This window comes from Phyllobates terribilis, unplaced genomic scaffold (assembly GCF_046119375.1).
Source record: "Phyllobates terribilis strain yellow unplaced genomic scaffold, ASM4611937v1 Scaffold_11__3_contigs__length_659146591, whole genome shotgun sequence".
In the NCBI taxonomy this organism is placed as follows: Eukaryota; Metazoa; Chordata; class Amphibia; order Anura; family Dendrobatidae; genus Phyllobates; species Phyllobates terribilis.
Window position 1 is genome coordinate 129420686 of NW_027362771.1, and position 14127 is coordinate 129434812.

At 44.5% G+C, this 14127-nt stretch overlaps 1 protein-coding gene across 1 annotated transcript in view; it reads left to right on the forward strand.

Annotated features, from left to right (window-relative positions):
* The window catches only part of PTPRQ (protein tyrosine phosphatase receptor type Q), an 814679-nt gene that overhangs the window by 80498 nt on the left and 720054 nt on the right, over positions 1–14127 (forward strand). Inside the window, exons 12-13 of the mRNA XM_073651596.1 lie at positions 2608–2738; positions 13381–13510. Coding sequence (XP_073507697.1) covers positions 2608–2738; positions 13381–13510 — 261 coding nt within the window. The remainder of the gene's footprint in view (positions 1–2607; positions 2739–13380; positions 13511–14127) is intronic.

The following is a 14127-nucleotide window of genomic DNA, read 5'->3' on the forward strand; positions in this document are numbered from 1 at the left end:
TTTTTTTTGAATTATCAATATAGTCATATAGGACTTAGGTGGCACAACATATGTTGAAAGATATTACATATAGACAATTAAAACATACTTAAGAACAACCACCAGGTGTCACCACAGGGTGCAGATATCACATCCCTTGCATGCCATTGCATTTAATTATATATATATATATCTCAAGGGGACCATGTAAAAGTTGCATATATACATATATAGGAACTAAAGAAAGATATCAAAAAGAAGATGTCCGTAGCTACAAATTGAGCCCCACATATAAACCTTAACCTTAGTTCCACCTACCATTTACATGGAAAAAACAAAAAAGGATATCAAATAAAGAACATGGTTCACCTTGCTTTTGGGTAGAAGCTGCATGCTGTGTGGCTCCCCGACGCGCGTTTCGGCGCTACTGCCTTTGTCAAAGGCAGTAGCGCCGAAACGCGCGTCGGGGAGCCACACAGCGTGCAGCTTCTACCCATAAGCAAGGTGAACCATGTTCTTTATTTGATATCCTTTTTTGTTTTTTCCATGTAAATGGTAGGTGGAACTAAGGTTAAGGTTTATATGTGGGGCTCAATTTGTAGCTACTGACACCTTCTTTTTGATATCTTTCTTTAGTTCCTATATATGTATATATGCAACTTTTACATGGTCCCCTTGAGATATATATATATATAATTAAATACAATGGCATGCAAGGGATGTGATATCTGCACCCTGTGGTGACACCTGGTGGTTGTTCTTAAGTATGTTTTAATTGTCTATATGTAATATCTTTCGACATATGTTGTGCCACCTAAGTCCTATATGACTATATTGATAGTTAAAAAAATTTTTTTCAATAAAGTGATTTTCCATTTTTCCAATTTACTGGCCGTATATTCTTCAAGACCTGAATGCTGGATGGAGAGTCATGCTCAGCTTGTCTCTTCAGAATTCGCCATAGGTGTTTGATTAGGTTAAGATCATGAGTCATGCTTAGCCACTGAATCAGTTTCACCCCGTTCTTCTTCAGAAATGTAACAATGGCCTTAGATGTGCATTTTTATTCAATATTATATTGGAAAAGTGCCCATCTACTAAGGGCACGGAGTGATGGTAGCATCTTCTCTTTCAATATAGAGCAGTACATCTGTGAACTTATAATACCATCAATAAAATAGAACTCCCAGACACCAGCAGCAGTTAGGCAGCCACCACCATATTTCACTGTAGGCACCAAGCATTTTACTTTATACTACTCACCTTTTCAACGCTATGCAGTTTTGAAGCCATCAGTTTGAGCTTCCTTCGTTGATGACACTCATGTACCTCTGAAGTGTCATGGGAAACATTGCAGTAGTTTAGGTGTCCATGGTTACGACCACTCATATAGTGATAGTTAGTTAGTAGTTAGTGGTCGTAACCATAGATACCTAAGCTACTGCAATGCCCTGCACAAGATGTAAGTGACATAGCTAATCAGAAGATCTATTCTACATTTCTAACAGGAGGTATTTGCTAATATTATTATTATTATTATTATTATTATTATACCTACTACATATTAGGATAGCATTTTGGAGATGGGAATACCCCTTTTATTTCTATGGTCGACCTGCACGTCTCTGTGAGATGGTTGCAGCTCCATGTTTGTTAAAAAAAAAAATGTATAAATTGTGTTACAGTATTCTGACTGACTAAAGCTTTGCTGATTTTCTTGTAGCCTTCACCTTCACCTTCGTTGTATATAGACATTTTTTTCTTAGGTCTTATGCCATTTCTCTTCCATGTGGTGGCAATTGCTGAAAACATGAAATGGTAATTTTCTTTAAGTAACGCCCTTTTATGGTCAACTGTCTGCTGGACACCTGTTTAATGAATAATTAGATTTACCTGTGGTTGAATTCTTGCTAATTAGAATCTTGCAGTCTAAACTTTAGCTTTGCTAATATGACTTTCATTGGAATATACTCATTTTTACAACATAGTCTTAATGAATTTGTTGGAAAAATTATTTTTTTGGATGTGCAAAATAACAAATCTTTTTTGCAATTGCAATGTTATCTGCGTGACAGAAGGGCAAATCAGGGATGTTTGTGGGCGGAGCCGATTTTTTTGCGCGAACAAGCCGGAAACTCGAACACAAACCCAAATTTGAAATGCCGAACAAACTCGCTCAACACTAGTAAAGATCATACAAATTCGCACTAAGTAAAAAGGTCCATATTCCTGGAACCATATGGTAGATTTCAAAAAGGAAAAAAAAGAATGCCAAGGGAAGCGGTGGAAATAAAAAGGACTAAAACTGCTCACTTTTTACCAGATGACAGGTCCTCTTTAACACCACTGATATAAACTTTGTCCTGTCTTTTGCTAACTGCAGTTCCATAATACCCTAAATAATCTAAATTTACGTTGTCCTCTAGATGTTAAAAGTGTGAAACTAATACTTTAGCCACCAATACTCAAAAATGAGATTCTGTTTCTTCTTTATGCTTTCCATGTAATGGCAGTATTTTGTTTTTTTGCATTGACTTTCTATAAATACAGTTACTAGCACTTACTATACTGTAATGGTCATTGGTATACACTACTAACATATATGATTAATTTTTCCTTGATTATTAGGTTTGGCAAGTCCAGATAATGTACGTGAAGGAGAGATAACGGAGCATTCTGTACAAGTCATTTGGGATAGAGTTGAAGGGAATTTTCAGCAGTATGAAATTATTTGCAAAAATTGTTCCAACTCTATTACAGTAAGTGAATATATGTCTTAACTTAGGGTATTGAAAATTGTATAGGGTATTAATTAAATAACAAACATGACGCTGAGTGATGATGGAGAAAATTGGCCACAGTAGCCTTTATTGATTACAATATAAATATAACAAGAACTTAAATCACTCTTTCATCAGAGGAGATCCTGGAAGGCCAACCAGACCACTCTGGGCAGTACAAACTCAAACACTCCCCAGTCACACTGCTCCAGCTCGGGGTTGACAAACTGTCATAGTACTGCCCACACAAACTTTTCACTGTTCCTCGGAAACCGTTCCAGCGGGAACTAACCACACCAATTTTATTAGGGGGCTCAATCCCTCTGATGTACCCAAAACCCAATTAACCAAGGCCATCCCTGACCTCCTCACTTCCAGTTGCCATGATAAGACAAACATAACAAAGGAATCCCACACCACACCACCGGATTTGGTCAATGACAGACACCAAGATAAGGGCGGATGGGAGGGATGTTCACAGATCCTGAATCCTGGGAAGAAGCAGTCGGTCCGAGATCCTCCTCTTCTTTATAAAGGTACCCTACACTACTTCTCCCCCTGTAAGTTTCACCCGATGAAAGCTAATGCCCCTTGTGTGACCTGCCCTTTAACTCATGCCCCACTTTTCCCAAGTCTTCATGCCTATGTCCAAGAACTGCACTTAACCCTTTGCCTACCTCCTAATTTCAAACTTTTGTCATGTTCAGGCTTCCACTAGCTGTGCCCATTCCAACCCTATCTTTACACCCTAACAGTACAGCAGGTATTGGTTATGAAGAGGACAACACAAAACATCTGTTAGTCTTCCTTACCTATCACATTTCTTGGCTCTGTGAAAAACATATCCTTCTATGGTAAAGTACAATATCTATAAATATACTGTGATTTACCCTTTGGGTTCAATGGATCATATGAGTGCCATGAGAGTGTTTTATACTAACAGGGCAGCACATTTAAAGCCACACTACTGTGGCTTTTGGGCTAGAATGTATGCTGTTTTTTATGACATTTGAGTCAGAATCAGAAGAACATCAAGTATGATGGAGAAGAATAAAACCTTCTTTTACATAAACATATTCCTTTTTAATCAACTTTTGACTTTGACTCCAAAAGCTGCATTGAAAAGAAATTGCTACAAAAACTGCATGTGAGATTCCAGCTTTAGGGAATGCTGTGTCCAAGGTCAACACAGGTTTTAAGACATCTGTGTTCTATACTGTCAGGAGTGGATTAAGAGTAGCAAGGGCCCTGGGCAGTTTAGACGGCATGGCCGCCCCCCACACACACACACCTGATGTATCATGTGACTTGTCACACGATCCCCCTTTGATAGATCATGTGATAGTTCATGTGAAATTAATTCTGCACAATATTAATATATTAATTATAATTATTTTTTATATTAATCGTATGACTTAATATTGAGCACAATTAAGTATGCTGACATCCCCCTATGTATGTAGGGTCTCATACTGTATAAAATGAGCTTTCACATAATCCTCCTATACACAGCAGGAGGAAGCACGGCGCCCCCCCAGATACAGCCCGAGGCCACACGGCGCCCCCCCCAGATACAGCCGGAGGCCGCACGGCGCCCCCCCAGATACAGCCGGAGGCCGCACGGCACCCTCCCAGATACAGCCGGAGGCCGCACGGCGCCCATCCAGATACAGCCGGAGGCCGCACGGTGCCCCCCCCAGATAGAGCAGGAGGCCGCACGATGCCCCCCCCCAGATACAGCAGGAGGCCGCACGGCACCCCCCCAGATACAGCAGGAGGCCGCACGGCGCCCCCGCCCCAGATACAGCCGGAGGCCACACGGCGCCCCCTCAGATACAGCCGGAGGCTGCACGGCACCCCCCCAGATACAGCCGGAGGCCGCACGGCGCCCCCCCCAGATACAGCAGGAGGCCGCACGATGCCCCCCCAGATACAGCAGGAGGCCGCACGGCACCCCCCCAGATACAGCAGGAGGCCGCACGGCGCCCCCCCAGATACAGCGGGAGGCCGCACGGCGCCCCCCAAGATACAGCAGGAGGCCGCACGGCGCCCCCGCCCCAGATACAGCTGGAGGTCGCACGGCACCCCCCCCAGATACAGGCGGAGGCCGCACGGCACCCCCCCAAGATACAGCAGGAGGCCGCACGGTGCCCCCCCAGATACAGCAGGAGGCCGCACACACACAAACAAACATATACAGACATATACAAAGACAAATACATACACGCATAAGCTGCGTGCCCACTGTGCGTTTTTCAAGCGTTTTTGCCACGGAATTTCCACAACGAAAACGCTGAAAAAACGCTTGGTAATACGTGCCCCACGGTCCCTAATGATAATCCGCATGTGCTGTGCACATGCTGCGTAAATTTCCAATGCGGATTATCATTGCGTAAAAATCCGCAGCATGTCCATTAATTTTGCGGACATGCAGCGTAATTGCCGCCATTGACTTGCATTGAATGGCTTAATATCCGCATGACTGCATGTGCACATGCGGATATTAAGCGATTTAATGTGCGGATGGTACCTGGGTTTGGAGAAGAGGAGACTCTCATCCAGACCTGGGTACCATAGTACCTGTAAAAAAAAGAATTTAAAATAAAAAAAATAAAGATTATACTTACCTTCCGATGGCCCCCGGTCTCCTCAGTGATACGTCCGGTCTGTTGTATGCGTCGTGGTGGTGTGAAAGGACCTGCCATGACGTCATTTAGTCATGTGACAGGTCACACGACTGCTGACATCGGCTGTTGCGTGACCTGTCACATGACTAAATGACGTCATGAAAGGTCCTTTCACACCACAGTGAGCCGCCCAACACACCGGACGCATCGCTGAGGAGACCGGGGGCCATCGGAAGGTAAGTATAATCTTTATTTTTTACCATTCTTATTCTTTTTTTTAACTATTACTTGTCAAGCACTTTTCCCAAGAGATGCTAAAATCGCTTGGAAAAGTGCTTGATAACCGCATGCAGGAATGCATGCAAAAACCCTTGACAAACGCTTCTACCTGGTGGGAAAAACGCATGTAAAATCTGCATGCGTTTTTCCTGCCAGGGAGAAGCGGAAAAAATATGCAGCATTTCTGCATCATGGGCACTTAGCCATAAACACATTTGAAACACAAAAATGCATACAGTGCCTACAAGTAGTATTCAACCCCCTGCAGATTTAGCTGGTTTGATAAGGTGCAAATAAGTTAGAGCCTTCAAACTGCAGACGAGAGTAGGTTTTATGAACAGAAGCATAAATCTTACAAACCAAAAAGTTATGTTGCTCAGTTGAATTGTATTAAATTTTAAACATAAAAGTGTGGGTCAATTATTATACAACCCCTATGTTTAATATTTTGTGGAATAACCCTTGTTTGCAATTACAGCTAATAATCGTCTTTTATAAGACCTGATCAGGCCGGCACAGGTCTGTGGAGTTATCTTGGCCCACTCCTCCATGCAGATCTTCTCCAAGTTATCTAGGTTCTTTGGGTGTCTCATGTGGACTTTATTCTTGAGCTCCTTCCACAAGTTTTCAATTGGGTTAAGGTCAGGAGACTGACTAGGCCACTCCAACACCTTGACTTTTTCCCTCTTGAACCAGGCCTTGGTTTTCTTGGCTGTGTGCTTTGGGTCGTTGTCTTGTTGGAAGATGAAATTACGACCCATCTTAAGATCCTTGATGATGGAGCGGAGGTTCTTGGCCAAAATCTCCAGGTAGGCCGTGCTATCCATCTTCCCATGGATGCGGACCAGATGGCCAGGCCCCTTGGCAGAGAAACAGCCCCACAGCATGATGCTGCCACCACCATGCTTGACTGTAGGGATGGTATTCTTGGGGTCGTATGCAGTGCCATCCAGTCTCCAAACGTCACGTGTGTGGTTGGCACCAAAGATCTCGATCTTGGTCTCATCAGACCATAGAACCTTGAACCAGTCTGTCTCAGAGTCCTCCAAGTGATCATGAGCAAACTGTAGACGAGCCTTGACATGATGCTTTGAAAGTAAAGGTACCTTACGGGCTCGTCTGGAACGGAGACCATTGCGGTGGAGTACGTTACTTATTGACTGAAACCAATGTCCCCACTGCCATGAGATCTTCCCGGAGCTCCTTCCTTGTTGTCCTTGGGTTAGCCTTGACTCTTCGGACAAGCCTGGCCTCGGCACGGGAGGACACTTTCAAAGGCTGTCCTGGCCGTGGAAGGCTAACAGTAGTTCCATAAGCCTTCCACTTACGGATGATGCTCCCAACAGTGGAGACAGGTAGGCCCAACTCCTTGGAAAGGGTTTTGTACCCCTTGCCAGCCTTGTGACCCTCCACGATCTTGTCTCTGATGGCCTTGGAATGCTCCTTTGTCTTTCCCATGTTGACCATGTCTGAGTGCTGTTCACAAGTTTGGGGAGGGTCTTAAATAGTCAGAAAAGGCTGGCAAAAGAGATCTTTAATCCACACATGTGAAGCTCATTATTCTTGGTGCCTGAACTACTTCTTAATACTTTTGGGGGACCAAACAGAATTCTTGTGGTTTGAGGGGTTGAATAATAAATGACACTCTGAATTAACTTTTAACGTTTTTAAAAAAAAAAAAAAAAATTTGCTGCAGTGCATTTCCCACTTCCAGGCTGATCTACAGTACAAATGTCACAATGCCAAGTTAATTCCGCATGTGTCAACCAGATAAATCTGCAGGGGGTTGAATACTACTTGTAGGCACTGTATAAACAGACATATCACACAATGATATCTGCACACACTGACACATCACTCACTGTCCCCCTGCTCGGCTCCAGTTGTCCAGCTTCTCTCTGGTGGTTAGAAGCAGTGCAGGGCACACTGCATGACGTCACGCTAGCAGACACTGCCGCGCACAGGGCCGTGTCTTCTAGCTGTGATGAGGCCGGGCCAGCACACGTGCGCACGCACGATACGCAGATATGCGCACACATGCACACGGTACGCAGATATGCGAACAGACACATGCATACAGGCATACGTACATATCTTATAAACACATGAAACTGTCCTGTCCAGCAGCTCCTCAGACATGTCTCAGTGCAGGGCCACCTGCGTGTCACAGACATGGCCCTGCTTTCAGTGGGGCCCACTCGCTGTTGGGGCCTGGGCTGCTTCCACAGCATCTGTGTAGGACCTCTGGCGCTGCTTGATTGACAGCACTTCACCTGACATGGCCGTGCGGTTGTGTCTGGTAGTAATGGCGCGGCAGGGGCAATACACAAGCACAATTATAGGCGCAGTGTCACCCCTGCCGTGTCATTAATACCAGACACAGCCGCACAGCTCAGGGCCATGTCAGGTGAAGTGCCAGCGGTCCTGCACAGATGCCAGGGAAGCGGCCCGGGCCACGACAGCGAGTGAGCCCCCTGATAGTCCACAAATACATAGACATAGATACATACACATATACAGTACAGACCAAAATTTTGGACACACCTTCTCATTTAAAGATTTTTCTGTATTTTCATGACTTTGAAAACTGTACATTCACACTGAAGGCATCAAAACTATGAATTAACACATGTGGAATTATATACTTAACAAACAAGTGTGAAACAACTGAAAATATGTACTATATTCTAGGTTCTTCAAAGTAGCCACCTTTTGCGTTGATGACTGTGTAGCGCCCCGAGGGTTCGGCCGCTACAGGGGTATTGCACCTCAACCAGATGTGTGGTATTCAACTCCCGGGTAAGGATGGAGTATGGACCAGGGCTCAGTTAGCTGCACACATATACACTCCTCATTTCCGGGGGACAGCTCTACGGTGCTCCCATTAGTATGCAGGCATGACTGACTATGTCCCTGGCTGGAGTGGGGAGGGGGGGAACCCTAGTGATGTGGGAGCAGATAGGGGCTGGTTCCTGGGCATAGGAAGGAGCTCATTGGTTGCAGGTCACCTGGGCTCAGACACAGAGGAGGAGGTATATAAGGTGGGCACCATCTTAGTTCTAGGAGTAGAGAAGTTCAGTTTGTGAGGAGAAAGTGAGAGTGGAGGAGGAGGGGAGCAGAGGCTCCGCTGGAGTTCTGCTCCAGAGCCAGGCCTAGGGACACGGGCCGGGCGAGAGGGGGAGAAGGAAAGGAACAGAACAGAAAGAGAAAGGAACCGAAGAGAAAGGCCCAGGAACACGAAGGAAGAAGGGACCCTAAGGACCCAGGAAATTATGGGTGACTGGTCAGGCAAGGAAAGGGTACCAGATCCCAAGTTGGTGGAGGCAAATAGTCCTCAGCCAAGAACCGGAGGTCGTGATCATATATTGGTGCGACCCCTCGCTAAACCTGCTAGGAAGGCACCATATAGGATAGCGGGAAAGGGGGCCCACGTTTGCCCGCATAAATTCGCAGCAGCTGGTCAGAAGTTTGGTCACTGGTGGGGCACGAGCCAGAGAAAGGACAGAAGGGGGTCCTGTGCCATGCTCCTGAATTGCCTGGGAGTTGACCGAGCCCCTCACCTGGTGGACGTGGCACGGCTTGGGCAGTCACTACCTGTACAGAAGTGGCTTGGAGTATACGAACTTTGAGTAAAAGACCCTGGACTGCAACACGTTGTCTTTGTGCTTCTTACTTCGCCAGCACTAACGGTACTGGGACTGCCTGCACCATCACCCCCACTATCTACTCCTTGCTGCCCTGAGGCTACACTCCTCCCATGGGGAGTCGTACTATTCCCTGCTGAACCCACAACACCAGCCTCAGTGGTCTGTTCTGCAGCTGCGGTTCACTCTGACCGCAACCCACGGGTGGCGTAGTCGGATATTGCAAGGCATATAGAAGACTGCCACTGGTCTGACCACCCTGATCCACGGACCGGGTTGCCACTACTACCCCCAACAGCCCCGTACACTAGAAGGCCCGGTTCCGAGTGCCCCACGGCCCAGGGGGCGAGTCAACTGCTTTGCACACTCTTGGCATTCTCTTGATGAGCTTCAAGAGGTAGTCACCGGAAATGGTTTTCACTTCACAGGTGTGCCCTGTCAGGTTTAATAAGTGGGATTTCTTGCCTTATAAATGGGGTTGGGACCATCAGTTGTGTTGTGCAGAAGTCAGGTGGATACACAGTTGATTGTCCTACTGAATAGAGTGTTAGCTGCTTTTTTCTTGCCATAATACAAATTCTAAGTAAAGAAAAATGAGTGGCCATCATTACTTTAAGAAATGAAGGTCAGTCAGTCCGAAAAATTGGGCAAACTTTGAATGTGTCCCCAAGTGCAGTTGCAAAAACCATTAAGCGCTACAAAGAAACTGGCTCACATGAGGACTGCCCCAGGAAAGGAAGACCAAGAGTCACCTCTGCTTCTGAGGATAAGTTTATCCGAGTCACCAGCCTCAGAAATTGCAGGTTAACAGCAGCTCAGATTAGAGACCAGATCAATGCCACACAGAGTTCTAGCAGCAGACACATCTCTACAACAACTGTTAAGAGGAGACTTTGTGCAGCAGGCCTTCAATGTAAAATAGCTGCTAGGAAACCACTGCTAAGGACAGGCAACAAGCAGAAGAGACTTGTTTGGGCGAAAGAACACAAGGAATGGACATTAGACAAGTGGAAGTCTGTGCTTTGGTCTGATGAGTCCAAATTTGAGATCTTTGGTTCCAACCACCGTGTCTTTGTGCGACGCAGAAAAGGTGAACGGATGGACTCTACATGCTTGGCTCCCACCGTGAAGCATGGAGGAGGAGGTGTGATGGTGTGGGGGTGCTTTGCTGGTGACATTGTTGGGGATTTATTCAAAATTGAAGGCATACTGAACCAGCATGGCTACCACAGCATCTTGCAGCGGCATGCTATTCCATCCAGTTTGCGTTTAGTTGGACCATCATTTATTTTTTAACAGGACAATGACCCCAAACACACCTCCAGGCTGTGTAAGGGCTATTTGACCAAGAACGAGAGTGATGGGGTGCTACGCCAGATGACCTGGCCTCCACAGTCACTAGACCTGAACTCAATCGAGATGGTTTGGGGTGAGCTGGACCGCAGAGTGAAGGCAAAAGGGCCAACAAGTGCTAAGCATCTCTGGGAACTCCTTCAAGATTGTTGGAAGGCCATTTCTGGTGACTACCTCTTGAAGCTCATCAAGAGAATGCCAAGAGTGTGCAAAGCAGTCATCAAAGCAAAAGGTGGCTACTTTGAAGAACCTAGAATATAAGACATATTTTCAGTTCTTTCACACTTTTTTTGTTAAGTATATAATTCCACATGTGTTAATTCATAGTTTTGATGCCTTCAGTGTGAATGTACAATTTTCAAAGTCATGAAAATACAGAAAAATCTTTAAATGAGAAGGTGTGTCCAAACTTTTGGTCTGTACTGTACATACATACATACACATGATATATATATATATATATATATATATATATATATATATATATATATATATATATATCTCATCTTCTCTGTGGGGCAGCTTCCCCTCCTCTTGAGGCCCGACTGCAGATTTCTCGGTGTAATTGCAGGGCAGGAGGGGGAGAGTGGAGCAGTAACATTCAGACCCGGGTAGGGGGCAGGGAGAGCAGTGGGCCAGCCATGCTGTAAGCTGGCTCTGTGCTCTGCTGGAGGCCGGAGCAGGTGGGCGGAGCCTCCTCTCCTGCACTTACACAGTCAGCAGCTGGTGAGTCATCCTCTGCAGCTGCAAGACACACCTGTTTTACAAAGCAGATTCCATCTTCCGACTCCCGGGCCCTCCTGTCACACATTATAATGAGGTCAATCTGGCCACAGGCCCCTGGGAGCCCCGGGCCCCATGGCAGCCCCGGGCGGTAGCCCAGATTGACCTCATTATAATCCACCTATGTATACTGTATATATTATTTTTTGCAAAACAAGACAAAGCACGCCAATTAACAATGTCTAAAACAAAAATCGTCCTTGTTGCCCATAGCCACTCGGTCAGCTCTCATCTAGCATTATTTAAACTACTCTAGCAAAATGAAGGCTGTGCTATCATAAGCTGCAATGGGCAGTTTTTCTTTTAGACTTTTTCGATAATTCTGCTCTATTTGCCTTTTGGAAAAACAAATCTATTTGCGCTTTATTATTTGCAGGTGTGTTTTGCTAAAGTATTTTAATCATTTTTTATTTCTACTTAGCTAGTTCTCATATTGTTCCCCCTGATAAAGTAATCTACTCTTAAAGGGAATCTGTCAAGTTTTTGACACCTATTCTGAGCATAATTTAGAGCCAGAGACGCTGATTCCAGTAATGTGTCACTTACTGATCTGCTTGGCATCGTTTTCATACAATCACTGTTTTATCAGCAGGAGATTATCACTGGAGAACTAGTAAACCTACTGCTAGTTAGTCCTCCATATTCATGAGCGTGATATAACTCCATCACTAATACTGATTGACAGCTTTATACACAGAAAGCTGCCAATCAGTGGTGTGGGCGGGGTTATACAGAGCTCAGCATTCAGAGAACTGAGAACTGCTAGATCTGCAGCAGGTAAAAAAGTGAATTTCTAAATACTGCAGCAAGCAACTCAGTAAGTGACACATCACTAGAATCAGGGTCACTGCCCCTACATCATGTTGCTCTCATATAAGGTAGCCAAAACTTGGTGGCAGATTCTCTTAAGGATGCATATTTTATTCTAACAAAACCATAGTGTTTTATAGCAGCATCCCGAGGGACATGTCTACACATTTTTGCAGGACAATAACAGGGCATCTACATTGAAGGGAATGTGTCTTTAAATAATGACTTATTGTATAAATCCAGTTTTTATGTTAAAGGGCTTTTCAATTTTCAAAAAAATGGCCCCCAGGTGACTCGATACTTGTTACAAAAACAAAGATAGATAGTACTCTTCCTCCGCCAGTCCAGCGTCTGATCTGGTGTCTGTATTTTGGCTGCAGCGGTAACATCACAGCGCATATCTCTGCTGCTGCCAATCCCTGACCTTGGTGATTTATGCAATGTACATCAGCAGAGTTGCTGAGCTCATTGATTGGCTGCAGCTGTCTTGATGTCACCATTACAGCCAACACACAGGGACTGGAACAACAGTGGAGACTGCTGTGCTGGGGGAGGGAGAATATTATCTTAATATTTTTTTTTACAAGTATCCAATTATTTTGAGACCATTTTCTTGAAAGTGGAAAATACCTTTAAATGTTTTTTTTTTTTTTTCTAGGTTGTCCACTTCAGACATCTGCTTTACCTGAGTGTCAGTGTGTGATGCTCCGCCCCGGCCATGTGGCTTATTTGTTTGCTAGGCTAATCAAATTCTATGCAACGGCTGATGATGAGACAGAAAATGGGGCTGACTTATCTATTGAACTGATCCTGACAGTCACCCCCTTTTTCATGGACAGTCACACAGAGGAATGGGGGGTGGGGAGATCTTTAAATGTGTCGGAACAAATGTAGAAGTGGGACTGCTGGAACTGGAAGAAGGGGTCTGAAATAAGAGATGGAGAGCAAACTTAAGTTTATTAGTAGGTTTCTTCCATCTGACAACCCCAATTCAAGGCCATGAAAATTCTAAAGGCTTGTTCACATGCAGATTTTTGCAGGCATTTTTTTATTGTTGTAATTTTTACAAATAATTGAAAAAAACCTCACAAAGTTCTAATTAACTGTATTACTATCTAATTTCAGGTTCAAAAGGTGACCGAAGAGACAGCAGTGTTTGTGCAGCTATCACCTGGTACATTCTATACTTTCTCCGTTTCCACAGAGAAGCAGTTCTTTAGAGATAGTGTGCCCGTTGTAATCCATATTCAAACAAGTAAGTGTTTAAGAAGACAACTTGTCCACTTGTAGGGCTAGATTCACAGTCTCACTATTCAAGATTTATCCTGCTGATTGTCATTATTCAGTAACTTACAGTATATGAAAAACATGTCCCAGTGCTAGGGCATGGGAATGCCAATAGTTAGGGAATTGGGCCCTGGCTGAATTGCTTCCCTTTCTTGCTTTGACACTGATGTCTGCAGCTGCAATGAGGAGGAGATTACTGCATCCAAATTTATATAGTTTCCACAAAGTTCAATAGTACCAGTAGGAATCTATATATGCCGTTATGATCCCTAGTGAATGCTGCATGCAGTCAGATCAATATGTTTTATGTCAGAAATCCAAACAGATTTGTGATAAAATTAGTCAGCACAGAAATCTGGACCTGAAAAAATATACGTGGGGGTTCATGGTTTCCGTCAGTACCCCTAGCTTCTGGGAGTACCAGAAGTTATACTCATTACCATTTGTTAAATTAAGACAATATTTGCATTATTGTCACAAAAATTATATATTTTGAAAAAAATCTGCATCAATAAAATGAAATTAGTTGTATCAGATCAGATAGCAGGGTCTTCAAGGTGTTTTCCCACAAAGTACATTTTAATC